A 13,717-nucleotide genomic window follows, 5' to 3' on the forward strand; every position below is an offset into this window, starting at 1 on the left:
TAGCTCTTTTTCTTAGAATAGTACACACACACACACACACACACACACACACACACACACACACACACACACACACAAAAAAAAACCACCCGAATACACACTCCAGTGGCCACGGCAATACTAATTATTGACGCTCAATTACTGAAAACTGAAATCAGTTGCCCGAGGTGATGGGTGACAGAGGTGGGGAGGGGGTACGGAAGGATGCCAGGAAGGGGTAGCCGGAAAGAGGCACGTCTTTGGATGGATGACTTTGTGGCCGCACACAAGGATGAAAAGATTACAGAGGGTACAACAAAAAGAGCTTTAGCAAGAGGAAGAGGAGGAAAAGGGGGAGGCGTGCAGAGGAAAAATTAGAGAAAGGTTAAGTTGAAGAGGGAGAGAGGGAGGGGGAGAGATAAGGGAGCAGGTTGAAAAAGAGGTGAGGAGAGGATTGAAAAAGGGGTGAGGAGAGGGTTGAAAAAGGGGTGATGAGAGGGGGTGGGGGTGGCAGAGGGGGGGACAGAGGGGGGGTGGCTGAGGTGTCTGACATCTTAGGGGAGTTATGTAGGAATTTTATGAAAGAGCATCAGGTAGTGATTGTGGGTGGAGCAGAGAATAGTCTAGATAGGGACGGGGAATATGACCGGGGTGGTGACCTGGTAAAGATAGCTACTCAAACTGCTAGCACTAATGTGCACTTCACGCAACTGTTTCAGTGCCATTATCGGCCTCACCTTACTGCTGCTGTTAGGCGTGTTAACATGAGACTCTAGAAGGTGCTGATGGCAGGGCATGGCTCACATTGCAGTGGTGCCACTTGGGTTCATCAGTAGATTGGGATTCACTAGGCATGGCCTGCGCCTCAATAGGTATGGGAAGGGGAGGCTGGCAAAGCTTATAGGTGACAGTGTACTGGGTGGGGGAAAAATTCCTGTAGTAGTTGGTGTTAGATCTGCACCTTTTTTAAACTGAAGTCAGCTGATCTATATAGCTGCTTAAAGGAAGTCCCTCTAACTATGGGCTCACATTCAGAGGACGTCGTGTTTCCAAGTAAAGAAGGAATTAGCATATTTCATCAAAATGTAATACATATTAGAGATAAAGATACCAAATTTTCATACGTTAGGCACATTATTTTATTAACTATCACGTTTGAGTGTGTTCATAACAAAATATTGCTCCAGAAGGTGGACCATTATGGAATACGGGAAGTAGCTCACAATTGGTTCACCTCTTACTTGAACAACAGACAGCAAAATGTCATTACTCACAGAACTGAAGATGGCTGTGATGTAGGGTCTGAGTGAGGCACCGTCAATGTTGGAGCCACTCCTCTTCCTCGTTTATATGAATGATATGCCCTCTAGTGTTACTTGGCTCTGTTTCAAATAGTGCAGTCCACGACATAAGTTCATGGCTTGTCGAAAATAAAATAATGCTACATCACAGTAAGACTCAGTTTTCACAGTTTCTAACACGCAATTCAACAAAACCTGATATTTTAATTTCACAGAATAGGCATATGATTAGTGAAACTGAACAGTTCAAAATTTTAGGTGTTCAGATAGATAGTAAACTGTCATGGAAAGCCGACATTCGAGATCTTGTTCAAAAACTTATAGTGCCATTGTTACTATTCAAATGGTATCTGAAGTAAGTGATCATTCGCCACAAAAATTAGTCTACTTTGCTTATTTTCACTCGCTTATGTCACATGATATTATATTTTGGCGTAACTCTTCCCATTCTCAAAGGATATTTTTGGGTCAGAAACAGGCAGTTCGGGCAATAAGTGGTGTAAGTTCGCAAACCTCTTGTCGATCCCTGTTCACTAGTCTGGGTATTTTGACACTGGCTTCTGTTTACTGTTGTTTCTTGTTAACAATATCAGCTTATTCCCAAGAATTAGTAGCTTTCACCCAGTTATTACTAGGCAGAAATCCAATCTGCATTTGGATTGCACTTCCTTAACTCTTGGCAGAAAGGTGTGCAGTATACTGCTGCATCTATTTTCAATAAGCTACCACAAATATTAAAAAATCTTAGCAGCAATCCACGCAATATCAAATCGAAACTGAAGAGATACCTCATGGGTCACTCCTTTTATTCTGTCGAGGAGTTCCTTGACAATTTAAGCTGATTCCTATGTTACATTGTTGATTGCATTTACTTAAACTTAATGGTTTGACTTTTTTGAGTTCATAAACATCTTATTTCATCTGTTATTACTTTTATGTTTTATTTTCACGTACTGACATGTTCCATGACATTGGAGATTTTCTCCTCAATTTGGTTACGGAACTGGACAAGTAAAATAAAAATAAAACTGTCTGTCTGCATGGAAAAAGGGGGGAGGGGGAGGGGGGGGGGGGGGGGGGGAAGGAGGAGAAGACAGTGCATGATCTGGGAGGAAGAGGAGTGGTGTGGACAGAAGAGAGTATGAAAAAGGCAAGCTGAGGCATTGGGAACAGTAGATTTAAGCCAGCAGGAAGTGTTGAATAGACAATTCCCATTTGGGTAGTTCAGTGAAACAAATTGTATTTGCCACACATCCTGCACTCCTGCAATCCCCCTGGCCTAAATCTTTGCTCGCTTGTTCCCACTGCCTCACCTTACTTTCTCCCTACTCTAATCTGTCCACACCACTCCCTCTCCATCTAGATCATGCTCTGCCTTCTCCCTCTCCCCACCTCCCTTTTCAACCACTCTCCCACCTTTCTGCCCTCCCTTTCTCCCTCTTCATCTTTAAACTTCTCTCATTTCCCTACATTTTCCCCCTCTCCCTCATCTTACATCTTGTCATGCCATCTGTACTCTTTTTGTCTTGTGTACAGTTGCCAAGTCATACACCCAAAGACCAGCCTCTCTCCCACTACCTCTCGTGCTCCCACCTCCATCACACCATGCCATAGCTTTCAAGAACCAAATGTCAATATTAATCATTCCATTGCCACGGTAGAATGTGTGTATGGGCACGCGCGCGCAGTCTGGGATGTAAACCAGCTCGCGTCCGTAGTGGAATACCACACGTGCACCCCCGGTAGCGGTAAATGAGCTAGAACGAATTGGCAGCCAGACCAGATATTAGATTTCCTGGCTACAAACATGCTGACAAATCAAAATCAAAAATGTTTTAAAAATTGACCTTTTCAGGACCAACTAGTTAAAAGACTTGGCCCTTCAATCCAAGTATGCCATTTAAACATAGAAGGCATCAATCAAGCTAAAAGCGACTACCTATCTAAACCCCTTGTAGATAATGATATTGATGTAGTTCTAACCCAGGAAACACATGCTCCAACTATGGAGGACCAGCGTAAAAGAGGTAGGATCCATGGCTACAATCTTATTGGTACTATATATTACAGTGTGTATGGTGTAGCCACCTATGTAAGGAGCAATATCAAACATGCTCCTCTCATTTTGACAAGTATAGAAAATGAAATCCAATATGTCACTATGCAAATGGAGGAGGCCATTATAAATAATATATACAAGCCACCAAATGTGCTGTGCCACTGGATATCCTGTCAATTACTGCTCACCCATTGCTTTATGCTGGAGATTTTATTATACAGCATCGTCACTGGAACTATGCACGCGACAATGATAGTGGTATTGCACTCATCGAAATGAAAATCTGTACCTTGTTTATAATGCCAAGGATTTGGGAACTTTCTGATCAGCTGCTTGGTGAAGAGATTACAACTCAGATCTCTGCTTCGTGTCCAGGGACTGCACAGGGCACCCAGTGCCAATATCCAGAAAAGTCATACCTAATTTCCCACACAGCCGGCACAGGCCATTCATTAATCCTCGATATGGGGCTCTCTGTCCCAATAATGAGATCTGTACCACAACCCAGATGGAATTTCTGCAGGGCTGATGGGCGGAGTTTTGTTGACCATCTTGATACATATATCTGTTTTATTCTACCAGGACCTAAAAACTGCCCTTGATTCGTTGGGGCTGTTATTACTGCTGCTAAGGCGTTTATCTCTCATGGATGCAGAAAGGAATACATAACATGCTGGAACAAACATTTTGAACAACTTAATGAACAGTACAGCGAAACTTGCAACAGCGATATTGCACACGACCTCCTCTAAAGTCTTGACACTGGTAGAAGACTACAATGGTGTGAGATGACAGAAAATGTAAACTTCAGACATTCAAGTAGAAAGGCATGCAGTCTTCTGCGTAAGCTTGGTGGAGCCGCCAATAAACCCGGGCAGAAACCTGGTATTTTACATAATCAAATCGCTAATCACATAGTTGAAACATCTACATCATCCTGTGACAAACAAAATACTTCCAAAATAAAATGAGAACTCACCTCCCTAAAAGCTCAGTGCCCAAATGAATCCTGTTTCTCTTCCTCTTTTACAATGACTGAATTGGATGAGGCCTTGAAACAAACTAAACATGGTAGAGCATCTGGTCTGGATAACATACACCCGGAATTTCTGATAAAAATCGGTAATGGTGGAAAAAAATGGCTGGTCCACTTTTTCTCCAACATCCTGGATAGTGGATCACTGACCTTTGAGCTAAACAGAACAAAAAAAGATGCAATTTTGAAACCAGGTAAACAAGCTGACCATCCTCAAAGTTTCAGACCAGTTTCCCTTTTGAGCTGTACTCAAACTCTTTGAGAGGCTCATCTACATAAGAATTAGCGGCTTCATTCTGGAACATATCCCAGCTGAGCAAGCAGGTTTCAGGTCATAGTGAAGTTGCTGCAACCAGGTACTGGCCCTAACAACATTCATACAAGCTGGTTTCCAAGAAAACGTAAAGACATCTGTCATGAAAACAGTCCAATGCCGAAAAATTGTTACTTTCATCAAAACCATGATAAACAATAGATATTTCCATGTTTACTTGGGAGAAAACGTGAACAAGGAGATGAAATTGGTCTACCACAGGGCTCCGTCTTAGCCCCCCTATTATTCAACATTTCTATCTCTGCCCCAATACCAGGTCAACAAAATTCTGCTACACAGATGATATTGCTCTTGCTTGTAGAACCACGAATCTCGAACGAGCGGAGAAAATTATCACAGAAGATTTAGCCATTATGAGCACCTATTTTACAAAGTGGCAGCTTAAATCCAGTACAAGTAAAACTGAAGTATGTACATTCCATCTGACTAACAAACAATCTAATGTGGAGCTCAGAGTGAAACTTAAAGGAAACATTCTTTGATATAAGAAGTACCCTAAGTACTTTGGTGTTACCCTTGACCACAACCTTTCATATAGAAAACATCTTGAAAATACTGCTACCAAGATAAAAACTCGTAACAATATTATTCAAAAATTGTGTGGAATGACATGGGGAGCTTCAGCAGGTGCCTTGCATACATCATCCATTGCTCTGGTCTTCTTGGCAGCTGGGTATTGTGCCCCAGTGTGGCTCAACAGCTGCCACACCAACTTGATCCATGTCCAGTTGAGCCACACTATGCGATTAATAACTGTGGAGATCCGAACAACACCGATTTATTGGCTTTCTCTGCTGAGCAACATCTATCCTCCTGCGATCTGCAGAAACCGGGCCTTGCTTAGGGAATACCACGAGCTACAGGACAACCTGGAATTCCCTACACAGGAAGACATACAAAGTCTACGACTAAATAGACTCTGTTCAAGAAACCCACCATTACAGGAAGCAGAGCAGCTATATGCCAGTAATACTGGGGTGAGAGACCTATGGGACCAGAGCTGTCAACTTAGTGAAAATCCTGAATAGCTCAAGTGGTTCCGAAAGTATGATTGTGATACTGCTGGCACAGAACTAGACAGGAAACCATGGGTAAAATTTAACAGAGCTCGTACTGGGTGTGGATGATGTGCAGACTCTCTTTACAGATGGTTTGCTACACAGTCTCCAATTTGTGACTGTGGGGCTCCAAACCAGACAATCAAGAACATTAGAGATGAATGCCCCTTGCGTTCCTGTCAGGGGAGTTGAAAAGACCTCATGAAAGCTGATGATACAGCTCTTCTGTGGATTAGGAGCTTAGATATTGACATTTAGTTAGTTTTATATGTAGTTTTGCATTTTCATACTCCTGTTAAATATAGTATTACTAATGTTATATAGGTGCGCCACGATAGCTGTGTGGTCAGTGTGCTGGAATACCGTGCAATTGAGCCCAGGTTCGATTCCAGGCTGGGTCGGAGATTTTCTCTGCTCAGGGACTGGGTGTTGTGTTGTCATCATCATCATCTCATCCCCATTAACGCGCAACTTGCCGAAATGGCGTCAACTCAAAAGACTTGCACGAAGTGACCAGTCTACTCGACTGGAGGCCCTAGCCAAACGACATGACATTTCATTTCATTTCTAGGTTATATACCTGTACTTTAAACTGCTTGTGAGCCATACGAATAAATAAAATAAATAAAACATCAGTCCACTACAGATAAGTGCTTGCTTTAACAATCACTTCTTAAGTGCAGCAGAACATGTAAGTTGTAGGAGCTCGTTAAATACGGCCACAAATTTATTACACAGAGGTGACCACAAATTCTGAAGGTGTCGGGGGTAAAATGTAGGGAGTGAAAGGCTATTTACAATTTGTATAGAAGCCAAATGGCAGTTATAAGAGTTGAGGGGCATGAAAGGGAAGCAGTGGTTGGGAAGGGAGTGAGACAGGGTTGTAGCCTTTCCCCGATGTTATTCAATCTGTATAATGAGGAAGCAGTGAAGGAAACAAAAGAAAAATTCGGAGTAGGTATTAAAATCCATGGAGAAGTAATAAAAATTTGAGGTTCGCCGATGACATTATAATTCTGTCAGAGACAGCAAAGGACTTAGAAGAGCAGTTGAACAGAATGGACAGTGTCTTGAAACGAGGATATAAGATGAACATCAACAAAAGCAAAACGAGGATAATGGAATGTAGTCGAATTAAGTCGGGTGATGTTGAGTGTATTAGATTAGGAAATGAGACACTTAAAAGTAGTAAAGGAGTTTTGCTATTTGGGGAGCAAAATAACTGATGATGGTCAAAGTAGGGAGGATATAAAATGTAGACTGGCAATGGCAAGGAAAGCGTTTCTGAAGAAGAGAAATTTGTTAACATCGAGTATAGATTTAAGTGTCAGGAAGATGTTTCTGAAAGTATTTGTATGGAGTGTAGCCATGTATGGAGGTGAAACATGGACGATAAATAGTTTAGACAAGAAGAGAATATAAGCTTTCGAAATGTGGTGCTACAGAAGAATGCTGAAGGTTAGATGGGTAGATCACATAACTAATGAGGAAGTACTGAATAGGATTGGGGAGAAGAGAAGTTTGTGGCACAACTTGACTAGAAGAAGGGATCGGTTGGTAGGACATGTTCTAAGGCATCAAGGGATTACCAATTTAGTATTGGAGGGCAGTGTGGAGGGTAAAAATCGTAGAGGGAGACCAAGAGATGAATACACTAAGCAGATTCAGAACAATGTAGGCTGCAGTACATGCTGGGAAATGAAGCAACTTGCACAGGATAGAGTAGCATGGAGAGCTGCATCAAACCAGTCTCAGGACTGAAGACCACCACAACAACAATATAAGGCACTGTAGTAATTGTGTATGTCAAGTCTTGTGTCACATTTTCAATGAATCATTGCAAGAAGGCGCTGTCCCAGAGCGGATAAAGTTGCTGTTTTGAAACCACTTTTTAAGAAGGGTTACAAAACTAATTTATCCAATTATCATCCAATATCTCTGCGAAATTGCTCCTTGAAAATGTTAGAGATACCGATGTATACAAGAATTGCAGACTACCTCAACATTCAGGACATCCTCAAAAAAGCCAATTTGGTTAAAAAAATAAGTAAAATAGAAAAAGACCAACAGAGCAGGTTATTTTCTCTCTCATAAATGCAATTCTTTAACCAATAAATAACACAATGTCACCCATGGTAACTTTCTGTGACTTGCCAATGGCCATTGACTGAGTAGGCCACCACCTTCTCTTAAGGAAGGCTGATTTTTATGATTTGAATTGTAGCAATGGTACATGCATTGAATCATATCTGCAAAATAGAAAGCAGAAGGTGATACTTAAAATGGTACCAATGGCTGTTCTGTTTCATCTGACTGAGACACAATGTGTGGAGTGCCACAAGGATCCACTTTGGGGCCTTACAATGTTTTATCTTCATAAGCAATCTCCCACTTTCTACAAACACTGAGAGCAAATGTACTCTTTTTGCTGATGACACTACTATTCTGCTTGTAAGCCAGTGAACTACAAAATACGTGTAATGCTGTACTTATAGACATCTTACATTGCTTTAAGTATCATGGATTAACACTACATAATGAAAAAACTCAGTACCTACAACTGCATTCATCTCAGTGAGAAAATGATGTAATCCACTTGAACAGTGATAAGCAACATATATTACACTGTGAATCTTCAAAGTTTCTGGGTATTCTCATTCACAGCGGCTTAAATTGGTCTGGGCATATTTTAGACCTTCAAAAAAACTGTGTGGCAACTTACGCCCTACTGGTGCTGCCAATACTTTCAAACCCTCTTATTTGGTCCATTTTTACTCTTATGGTATAATTTTTTTGGGGGGGGGGGGGGGAGGGGGTTAACCAACCTTCAGAAAAAAAGACACTATTTCATAAAAGAGAGCAACTTCAGGGGACTTGCTAATCTCCAACCAAGCACCTCCCCAGGTGGCAGAGAGGGGAATGCTCACCAGACATGGTGTGAGCACTGGGGAAATAAAACACTCCCGATGTACCAAATTAGTACCAAGGGGATGACAGTTGCATATGTCAGTGGCGGTTCCCAAACAGTGTCTGTTCCACATGTTAGTGGTGGGTAATTAACATCCTCTGGGGCTAACAATCATAGTTGTAATACAGAGCTTGCTCCACTCAAGGTTGGTAGGCTCTGACAAACATGAAAAGGTGTTTTAGAGAAAAATTTCCAACACCCAAACCAGTAGGGGAGGAGAAGGCTACATCAGATTTGGGGCGTAGCCAACTGGAAGGCTCAAATGAATAGGAGCATTTGAAACCACCCAAGTCTCATCAAGCACATAATGGTAAAATAAAACATAAGCACATTAACTTAATCACAACACATAACAAACTCTTTACTGAAATCTGGGAAGCTCAAAAACTTCACAAATGAATTGGACAGACAAAACAGCGTAATAGCAGGAATACAAGAAATGAGAAATATGACAGAAGATCCACATGAATCTCAAGGTTATAGAATTCACTATGGAAAACCAGGTCAACGAGCCATGGAACAGTGCCCACAATTCGGAACAAGAGTTATAGCAAATCTGAAAATGACACGATACAATGACTGATTTTAAAGTTATTTCTCCACGAATTGCAACTTAAATTCTGAAAACCATAAACAAGATCCATACTATCATATATTCCCTTGCCCCTACCAATGAGAAAATTTTCTACCAAGAACTATGGTAGAAGTAGAAAATTCCGGGGTCTTTTGGATCAGACAATACAGAGATATAACTGGAAAATGGGCTCACACATAAACAAACAGAACCGAACAAAGACTCGTTGAAATTTGCAGAACACTTGGGCTCATCTCTAAATCTACATATTTCAAAAGAAAACCAAGCAAAATTATGAATTGGAAACATCCTTATTGGGCAAGGGGAGAGTGGCAGCAGGACCATGTCTGCATGAACAAATTCTTTCATAAAGAAACTTGAAATGTTAAAGTGCTGAGAAGAACAGACACAGGTTTAAAGCATTATTTGGTCAAAATCAAAATCACCCCATTAAGGAAAAAAGAACAGAGCCCAATTGGAGATAAAAGAGAGTATGACCCACATAAATTAAACGAAAATGACAAACATCAGAAAAACACAGAAAATACCTTAGAAATGGATAATATTGAGGAAGTAACGCCAATTTTAAAACAACATGCTGAAGAATTGGCCCCAGTAAATCAACTAAAAAAAAAAAAACATGTACGGTGGACTACAGAATGTGATGAAATTCATAACAAAAGACATTAAGCTTGAACAAAATCTCAAGGTCCCCCCCCCCCCTCCCCAAATGAACCAACCAACAAAAACTCAAACGAACACAAAAGAAAATGCAACTAACCTCAAAAACACTAGAAAAAAACCCTCTCAAATTATCAGAAAAAGGAAGAGGCAATACCTAAAGGATCTACTCAGTTCCACTGAAGTAAACTACTACAAACCAATTCCAGAGAGTGGGTCAACGGAGGCGTCCAATTAGAGATTAGAGTACCTTTTTTAACTATTATATTTAGCTTGACTCCTCCCTAAAATCCCCATTTCCCAGAGTTGTCCCGTTAGTTTGATTGTATTTTTGGAGGGAGTACTATTGTCTTATTTATATGTATTTTTGTGTTTGTTGCCATGTGTATGTAGTGACATCATAGGCGCCACATATTGGAGACACTTAGACTAGCCATTTCCACTATATTGATGACGTCATGGGTCAAAGCAGACGGGTGGAATCAGACGCTTCCATAATCCCCAGAGTGTATCTCAAAGCCTCTGATAAAAAATTATGTACTTAGAACCCACATACTATTGCTGAGAAATAAAGATGAAGAATAGCCCATAATAACAAGGATAATGCAGATATCATGGCACAAGCATTCAACAAGCTCCTGAACTGTGATGAACCTTAAAAGCTTTTAACAACAGACACAAGCACCCCTATAAAAACCAGACCAGAAAATATAATCCCACCTACATTTCAAGAATATAAACTGCACTTAAATAATGAGGAACTACAAAGCATGTGGTGAAAATCTATTGTTTGTGGAAACGCGAAAGTATGCTGGAAAAAGCAACTGACCTGGTCAGTCATATGCATACCTACCAAAGACATGAACAAAGCGATTTAACAAAATTCACACGGGGGAAAAAAAAAAAACTACAATAACGTCGACATAACAAAACCAAAAACATTAACTCACTGAAAAATATTCCACTGAAAGCACAGTCACCACCAATGCCACACACGTGTAATACTACCATGCAAATGAACCCCATACGCCACATAACACGCTATCCATAAACACACCACCAGACAGCACCACCGAGCACATCAAGATGACACCTACAAACACGCCACTCTCAAAAACTAAACTCGGTGCCATCGTGACGTCACACACCACAACAGCTTTACGTCACGGGTCAAAGCCGACGGGTGGAAACGGATGCTTCAATTGACACAGAGAGCATTAGATGGACTGCAGAGATCAAGGAGGACATGATGAAATTACGGATTACGATAGAGGATTTGAAAGGCAAGACAGACGCACTCAAGATACTTCAGGACAAACACATCACAGCCGGCCGGTGTGGCCGTGCGATTCTAGGCGCTTCAGTCTGGAACCGCGTGACCGCCTTGCAGGTTCGAATCCTGCCTCGAGCATGGATGTGTGTGATGTCCTTAGGTTAGTTAGGTTTAAGTAGTTCTAAGTTCTTGGGGACTGATGACCACAGACGTTAAGTCCCATAGTGCTCGGAGCCATTTAAACCAAACACTTCAAACTACCAATAAAAATTAACAAAAAGTGAATGGGAAGGGTGATTTCAGGTGAGAAGTTAGACCCAGTCTGAAAGAATGAAAAAGTATTGGGCCAACAAAAAACAGAAGAACCTATTTCAGAATATTGACTAAAGTGGTCCAATGTAGGGGATGGGGTGAGGGGGAGTGGGGGTAGGAGAGCAAATAAGAGTAGTAAGCCACGTTTATCCAAGACATTCTTGCAGAAACCTATTCCAAAGCTCCAAATACTGACCACCATGTCTCAATATCTAGGTTCTTTGATGATTTTTGTCTCCAATAACCATTCTCTTATAAAACTTATAGTGCACACCATTATCACAATACAAGGGCTAAGAATGATGTACATAGGGAACTAAAGCATTAAGTCTTGTCCAAAAAGGTGCTCACTATTCTACCATACAAGTTTTCAATTCACTGTGACCAGATATGAAAGTTCACATTAATGCCATACCTACATTTAACCAAATCTAAATTAAGAAAATACATTATGGATAAGTTATTCTATTCGCTTTATGAGCACCTGCAGATTAAACAATGATTGTTTCTGTACATTTGTATTCACGTTTTGAGACTTCCTATTTGTAGCATGTTAACTATAATTCATCTACCTCGTTTAAGACGGTCAGTGTATAAACATCCTTTCTTTCTGTACCTTAAATTATTCGCAGTAACTTACGTCGTGTTTACTTTAACTGTATCCTATTAATTTTACTTCAGCTCTTATGTTTATTCGTCAATTTGCTACAATTTTCGTTACTGCACATTTGCTCAAACCTGACTTGTTCCACATCCCTGTGATTAATCATGATACCCTCAGCAAATTTTTAATAAACAAGTACACTGCTAAAACAATGGGTCTTCATCCAAGAAATGAAATATTTAATTCACAGCAGAATAAGTTGATTACCTTATTGCCATGTGATGATGCAGAATGGTGGATAATGTAATCAGGAAGATCAGTTATTTGCTTCATGAATAATCTCATAGACTTCAAATGTTCCTGAAGAGGTCGCAATATCTTCTCCACAATCCAAGAATATTCTTCATCTGAAAACATACTGAATGGAAAGTATTATTTTTATCAGTACTTTGAGGATTAAAACTTTATCAGTGCACTAGGCTAAATACAACTATCAGAATCCAGGGGCACTTACCACGAGATGTATTTCCGGACGTACATAAAAAATGTACAGATTTCTTTCCTTTTCAAATCATAATCTACGTCGGTTGCTGGTGCTACAGAGAAGGCACTCATTACATTGGACTGTAGTTTCGATGCTGAATCTAATAACATAATTTCTTTTCTGTGTGAAAACAACATGAATTAGACGTCTGGAAATTATTCCAATATATAACATATATGCCTATAAAAGCCTGTGCTGTACCTGACAAGTTGGAACAGCATATCAGCATAATTTAGCAATGCGGTTCCTTCACTGAAGGAAAATCCAAAAAGATGTAGCGTCGAGTTTGAATCTACAACATATGGATTAGGCTGATAGGTGATGAATTCTATTTCTCCATTAGCAAGATATCCAGACGGATGTACTACATTGTCTTTCAAATTCACTTCCCCCAAACAGTTAAAGCATTTAAAACGCCAAAACGAGCAGCCTGAAAATTAAATTTCTATGATAAGATTTGACAAGAGTTGAGATTCAACATTGCACTCAATATAATTCTGGTTGAAATCAGCTGTTATGAGTGAACATTACCGTTTTCAGAGATTTTGGGCCGTAAAACACTGAATTCGCTGCCGACTAGCGGGGAAATTGGAGGTGTCATGTCAAGAGTTTCGGAATCCTCCATCGTACGTTCTTCAACTTAAGTTTCGATGGAAACTAACAAAATCGGTTTAATGTTTTCACAATATGAATAACTGTCGTAAAAACTCGTGTATACAGCCCTGACCCCGTCAATTATCAATAGTATACGTATAACATCTTAACATGTAATGTACACAACTGACTGTACGCCAGATCCAAACAATCCAGTTTACCGCCAAAAATACAGTAGAACCAACAAAAAGCTTTTGTTAAACAAAGACAAACCGCCTTATCTAAAGGAAGACCTTTTTAAGTACTATGATATATGTGAAAAACATTCAGATTTTTTTGCATAAAACGAGCTGTATAAAATGTTTTATTTGTGGAGAAATTATTTCAACACATGAGTAGC

At 40.3% G+C, this 13,717-nt stretch overlaps 1 protein-coding gene across 2 annotated transcripts in view; it reads right to left on the minus strand.

Moving 5' to 3' along the window:
• LOC126418858 (protein MMS22-like) overlaps positions 1-13,500 on the minus strand; it is a 136,866-nt gene extending 123,366 nt beyond the window's left edge. Inside the window, exons 1-4 of one of the 2 annotated variants that reach the window (XM_050085848.1) lie at positions 13,255-13,500; positions 12,925-13,153; positions 12,694-12,843; positions 12,447-12,597 (exon numbers count right to left, since the gene is read on the minus strand). In XM_050085848.1, the coding sequence (XP_049941805.1) occupies positions 12,447-12,597; positions 12,694-12,843; positions 12,925-13,153; positions 13,255-13,348 (624 nt within the window). In that variant the 5' untranslated portion in view covers positions 13,349-13,500. Of the gene's footprint in view, positions 1-12,446; positions 12,598-12,693; positions 12,844-12,924; positions 13,154-13,254 lie in introns of those variants that run through there. The other variant, XM_050085849.1, reaches the window with a different exon arrangement.
• Positions 13,501-13,717: the final 217 nt, after the last annotated feature.

Source organism: Schistocerca serialis, chromosome 9 (genome assembly GCF_023864345.2).
Source record: "Schistocerca serialis cubense isolate TAMUIC-IGC-003099 chromosome 9, iqSchSeri2.2, whole genome shotgun sequence".
In the NCBI taxonomy this organism is placed as follows: domain Eukaryota; kingdom Metazoa; phylum Arthropoda; class Insecta; order Orthoptera; family Acrididae; genus Schistocerca; species Schistocerca serialis.